Source organism: Podarcis cretensis, assembly GCF_951804945.1.
Source record: "Podarcis cretensis genome assembly, chromosome: 9".
In the NCBI taxonomy this organism is placed as follows: Eukaryota; Metazoa; Chordata; class Lepidosauria; order Squamata; family Lacertidae; genus Podarcis; species Podarcis cretensis.
The window spans coordinates 508731-514931 of NC_137178.1; the positions used below are offsets into that span (position 1 = coordinate 508731).

At 52.7% G+C, this 6201-nt stretch overlaps 1 protein-coding gene across 7 annotated transcripts in view; it reads left to right on the top strand.

The window, feature by feature from the left end:
- RTKN (rhotekin) overlaps window positions 1-3577 on the top strand; it is a gene marked incomplete at its 3' end in the record, with an annotated part of 47153 nt that extends 43576 nt beyond the window's left edge. For 5 of the 7 annotated variants that reach the window (XM_079990915.1, XM_079990912.1, XM_079990911.1 and 2 more), the window contains one exon: window positions 2526-3577. In XM_079990915.1, the coding sequence (XP_079847041.1) occupies window positions 2526-2920 (395 nt within the window). Of the gene's footprint in view, window positions 1-275; window positions 389-2525 lie in introns of those variants that run through there. The other 2 variants (XM_079990916.1, XM_079990917.1) reach the window with 2 other exon arrangements.
- Window positions 3578-6201: the final 2624 nt, after the last annotated feature.

Consider the following 6201-nt stretch of genomic DNA (forward strand, 5'->3'; position numbering starts at 1 on the left):
GGGGGCTCTCAGGGGGGGCTGGTGGCTTAGGGCCCCCCTGAACTCACGGTGGGGAGGGGAGAGGGTCTCACCTCCTTCTACCCTTTTCTTCCTGCCTGTCTCTGGGGCTCTGTCTTGCCCCCCGGTTTCTGTGGGGCCTGCCCCACACCTTGCTTGCGCCCAGATGTATCCGTGTCTGTAACTCTCTGCTCTCCTCCTGCTCTCTCTTTGCATGTCTCCCCTTCTCTTCCTCTTCTTCTCTGTCCTGTCCCCGACCCCTTACCCCCCACCCCCAGCTCTCCCTGGCCCAGGGGGGCCGCCCCCCAACTGCGAGGGGCTGCTGTTGCAGGACAACGCTGTCTCTGCCGAGATTCGAGCTCTCCTCTCCTCGTATTACAGCGACAGGTGACGTAACCCCCACCCAAAGCTGGACGGGGGGGAGGGGTCCTCTGGGTTCCCAAAATGGGGGGGGGGCTGGCTGGCAGGGAGGTAGGTAGGTAGGTGAAGGAGGCAGGAGTACCCTTTGTGTAGAGAGGGGTGGGCAGCGGAGGCACCGGCAGAGCCCCTGGGATCTCCCACTGACAGGGAAGGGGGCTGGCGGGGGCTATGGGCAGTTGGATCCAGTGGGCGCCTCCATTTATGTGTATGTTGTAAACCAAAATTGTCCTTTTCCCTTATGGAGTATCCAAGAGCCCATATAGAGTCCTTACGTAGGTTCCCTATTGGTAGGAGAGAATAGCAGAGGCCAACCAGAGAATATTGAGAAGCAAAGCAGCTCGTAAGCCTGATCTTTATTGATCTGTTGCAACAGGGTCCTCTCTCCCCACACGCAGGAGGGAGGAAGAACCCAGAACCCAGGTGTGCCTGCCCTTATATAGACATTTTAAATTCCCTCCCTGGAGTCCAAGACTACCCCTCCATACATCATACATACACCACAGAACGGGTGTAACCTAAGACCACCCCCAGATACATCATACCTACATCACAGAAGAGGCGGTCTACAGCAGAAATCTGAGTGCTTTGTTTATCTCCTGTCTGCCAGGTTACCTGTTTAATGGTCACTTGACTGGATTGCCTGGGGAGCCTGGCCAGTCTTTTGTAATGATCCATACTTAGTTCCTGAGCCAGGTCACAGGCTCACCCTATTCAAACACAGGATTTGTGAAGAAAAAGACAATGGGGAGGCTTTTTTCATTTTTCTTTGACCTTGCAGAGAAAATATTTGGTCAGTTTGGGAATCAAAATGGTTTCAGGTCTTCCTGTGCTGATCTATGTATGTGCTTGGTTGGTACACTTATGAACATTTAACATACCGTATTTTTTGCTCCATAGGGCGCACCGGACCATAGGGCACACCTAGTTTTTAGGGGGGGAAATAAAGGGGGGAAATTTTATTTTCCCCCCCCCAAGCTCCAAAGAGCAAAGAAGCCAAGACAGCGAGTGGGATCCATCCCGCTGGCTGTCTTGGCTTCCTCTTTAGTCGCGCGCAACCTCTCCAGCCGGGAGAGGCTGTGCGCAGCTTTGGCAGAAGCCAAGATAGCACGTGTATATTTTGGAATTGCTCAGTTATGCAGAGAGGGTGCCAGAGAGTCGAAAAGGGAAGGTGGAAAATAGTCATGCCCTGGGCAAACCTTCCTTATTGTGGCCAAGTTCTTCCGATGCTCGAGATCATTTAGGCGCTGACAAATTGGATTGTTGGCTTTACTAAAACGCAAAGTGAGTAGCTGTTGCGGGGATGAACCACAAGAGTGAAGTTTTCGATAGACAGTTTTAATCCAGGCACTCCTGTGACAATTTTGCACCACCAGGGATATTAAACCAGGGGTGATCTGAGTTAGGTGAAGCCAATACAGTAGACGCTCAGGTTGCGAAAGTGATCCTTGCAGGAGGTGCATAGGCAACAGCTGAAACCCGGAAGTAACCCGTTCCTGTACTTCTGGGTTTTGGCGGTCCATGGCGCTGTGGGTTAAACGACAGAGCCTAGGACTTGCCGATCAGAAGGTCGGCGGTTCGAATCCCTGCGACGGGGTGAGCTCCCGTTGCTCAGTCCCTGCTCCTGCCTACCTAGCAGTTAGAAAGCATGTCAAAGTGCAAGTAGATAAATAGGTACCGCTCTGGCGGGAAGGTAAAGGGCATTTCCGTGCGCTGCTCTGGTTCGCCAGAAGCGGCTTAGTCCTGCTGGCCACATGACCCGGAAGCTGTATGCTGGCTCCCTCGGCCAATAAAGTGAGATGAGCGCCGCAACCCCAGAGTCACGACTGGACCGAATGGTCAGGGGTCCCTTTACCTTTACTAACCTGAAAAACGCAACCTGAAGCAACCTGAAGCACACAACCGAGGTGTGACTGTAGCTAAACTCCGGCCAAATTCCATCTGGTCCCAGTAGCCCCAGCAGGCTCCAGATGTTCCTTGCTTTGGGGCGCGGCTTCCCTTGGAGATCCTCATGGGAGGCGCATGGGAAGGGACTCTGGGGGTCTGCCACTCTGGGGGTCCTTTGCAACGGCCCCTCCGCTAATCTCCCTCTGCCCTATTTTTCTCCCCAGCTATTGAGCCGGCAGACGACATTGAGGCCGTGACAGAGATCCTGGCCCGGCGCTTTTCTGGCCTGGGCCCCCCGCCCTGGCTTTCCCTCCTGGAAGGGTCGTCGTGCAGCGCGGCGTCCGACAGCGACAGCGTCTCCAGCGCCAGCCCGTGCCCCCCGCCGCGCCCCCCCTGGGGCCGGCCCCGCACCCTCTCCCTGGACGCCAAGCTCAGCACCCTGAAAGGACGCTCGGGGCGCCCGCCGGGGCCGCCTCCGCCCCCCAGGGCCAGGGGCCCCTCCGGCTCCAGCTCCTCCAGCAGCAGCAGCGGCAGCCCCACTCCGGAGCCCGAGCGCCCCCCTCGGCCCCACGCCCGGCCCCGGTTTGACCCCCGCTTGTGGCTGCAGTCCCAGGTCTGAGGAGGGAGGGTGCTGGGGCCTCCAGAGGTCCGCTAGACTGGAAGCAGGGGACTGCAGGAGGACGGAGCAGAGGGCCTGATGTGGGGCCAGCACCCCACACGCTCCAGTCCCCCTCCCCGCCATCCTCTAACAAGCCATCAGGGCCCTCTCCTCACTTCTGGACCAGCTGCCCCCCACTTGGGGGGCACAGCCTGTAGAGAGCGCTCTTATGCCCCAATTCCCAATGTGGGGGCTGGCTGTGTAACCGTCCTGACCCACAAGTCTCCTCTTCAGCAGGGGTGAAAAAGCACCTTTTTCCTTTGAGAAACTGGAACAATTTGGGGTGGGGAAATAAACGTAAAAGCGGGGGGGGGGGTGTCCGGTTGGCATCTCCCCTGCCAGAAGCAGGAGCTCATTCGTATTGGTTCCTTTGTGCAAGCCGCCCCCCAATTTCACCACCCCCAGTGGTGGCCCCAAAAATCAACCCCCGCCTACCTTGCCCTCCGACAGCCCCCCATTTTTCTAACGCTCCCCCTGAGTTTCAGGGATATGTGCCAATTCAGGAGGGGAGGGGCGGTGCTTGCTGCCAAGTAGGCAGGAGTGACCCCCCCTCTGCATCTGTGGGGCGGGGGGCAAACCTGCCTCTTCCTTTAATATGCATTAAAATGTATTTAACGATTCCTTTGTCAATGCGAGAGGTGGGGTCTGGACTGTGTGTGTATGGCTGTGTATATATATGGGGGGGGGGCTTCAAAAGAGGCTGGATGGCTTTGGTGCCAGGTGTCCCCCAAAATTATCCATCTTCATCCTGCTTCCTTCCAATGCTGAGGCCTTGGTAGACTTTATATCCCTGCAAAAATTGGGGTGAGGATGCATGGGTAGAGCTAGTTACAGATAGGTAGCCGTGTTGGTCTGCCATAGTCAAAACAAAATAAAAAAAATAAAAAAATTCCTTCCAGTAGCACCTTAAAGACCAACTAAGTTAGTTCTTGGTATGAGCTTTCGTGTGTATCTGAAGAAGTGTGCATGCACACGAAAGCTCATACCAAGAACTAACTTAGTTGGTCTTTAAGGTGCTACTGGAAGGAATTTTTTTATTTTGTTTTGGGTAGAGCTGTTTGACATTTTCCCCCTCCCTCAAATAAACATAAGTATTTTCTTGGGGGTTTTCTCAGGGGAGCTTTCTGGGGGTCCCCCAAATGCCACTGCAGAGGCCAAATTAGCTACTGCTAGCCCCACATCTCTGAAATTACACAAAACAAACGAAATACCGTGAAAATCCCCGAAACAAGAAGTAATTGACTATAGACTTAAACTAAAAAACAAAAATCAAAAAGTTTAAGGAAAAAATTAGAGAAACCTAGAATTGAACAAAGCCTTAACGGGATGCCGGCTACAAACTTCGTTTCACTGAACTGTTCAGTTTCCTCCGAAGGAAATAGAGAAATCATAAACCTTAACTGATTTTAAACAAACTCGAGAGTAGGGCTGAAATGCTCCCCTGGGTTTACAAAAAAGGTTTGAAAACCTAAATGGCAAGTTTTAGACTTAGCCCTATTTAAAGAAAGCCAAGCAGTAAGTAATAAGGAGTTGAAGACTCGGCTGTGAAAACTCTAGTATTGCCTTTACAAAAAGGTTTAAAAAAACTTTCAAAGGAATAGGAGATAAGCTATTTTAGGTTTTAAACAAACTTGAGAACGGGGCTCAAATGCTCCTTTGGTCTAGATGTCACTGCTGATGTTAAAGACTGATGAGCTTTCTGGTGGTCCCCAAAGCGCCACCGCAGAGGCCGGGGGAGATACTGCTAGCCCCCCATCTCTGGGCTCCCTCCTTCCAGTGAGGTGTGCTGGGGGAGGCTGAGTATTCAGAGGTGGGTCTGTGATGTTCCCCCAGCAGCATGGAGACCCCCAAGTAGGGAGGGAGGGAGCAGAGCAAGCCTTTGTCTTCTGCCCAGCAGGACTTTGGTCATCTCTGAGCCAGGGCGGCCTGCTCTGACTCTGCAGCTTTTTGTAGAATGGTAGAGTTGGAAGGGGTCCCCACGGTCATCTAGTCCAACCCCCGCAAGGCAGGAAGCTTTTGCCCAGTTCAGGACTCGAACCCACGACCTCAAGATGAAGAGTCTCATGGTCTACCGACCGAGCCCTCCAGAGAATCACAGAATAGTAGAGTTGAGGGGGACCCCAAGGGTCATCTAGTCCAGCCCCCCTGCAAGGCAGGAATCTCAGCTAAAGCATCCCTGATAGGTGGCCACCCAACGTCTGCTTAAAAACCCCCAGGGAAGGAGAGTCCACCGCCTCTTGTGAACATCTGTTCCACTGACAAACAGCTCTCACTGCTGTTGAGTCAGAAACACTTATTGTACCGTATTTTTTGCTCCATAAGACGCACCTTTTTCTTCCTAAAAAGTACGGAGAAATGTCTGTGCGTCTTATGGAGTGAATGTGTGGTCCCTGCAGCCGAATTGCCCAGGGGCAAAAAACAGATCGTGCTTTTTTTTTTTTGAAAGAGGGAAGGGGGTGTTGAAACAAAGCCGCTGATGGGCAAGCGATCGGGGAGAGAGCTAAGGGACGCTAGGGATAAAGGAGGCTGCCTGGGAGGGGGAAGGTAAAAGCCCATGGATCCTCAGGATTTTTGCATTGGGTCACCCCAAATTCACCATCAGATCACGTAACATGTCCATGGCTAAAGCCTGCACCAAAAAAATCACGCACCCACTATTTTGTGGGGCTGCAATGGTGCAAAAACGTGGTTACAAAGCACAGATCCACATGGACCCTCAGGATTTTTGCACTGGGCTACCCAAAACTCACCATCAGATCACATGTCTGTGGCCACAGCATGAACCACAAAAATGATACAGCCACTGTTTTGTTCAGAATATGTTTTTTCTTGTTTTCCTCCTCTAAAAACTAGGTGCGTCTTATGGCACAAAAATACAGTAATTTGAAGCCATGGGTTCGTATCCTGCCCTCCAGAGCAGGAGAAACGAGCTTCCTCCATCTTTTGTGTGCTGGCCCTTCAGAGTTTTGAAGGCAGCTAGCACAGCTCCTCTTTTCCAGGCTCAACATACCCATCTCCTTCAACCATTCCTCATACGTCTTGGTTTCCAGAGCCTTGGTCCTCCTGGTTTCCCTCCTTCCAGCTTGTCCATACCCTTCTTAAACTGAGGCACCCAGAACCTCAGCTGCGGTCTGACCAAGGCGGAAAAGAGCAATTCTATTTCTTCCCTGGATCTCAAGACCCTTGACTTTGGTTGATGCAGCCTGGAATCGCATTCGCCTTTTTTGCTGCTGCATCACAAG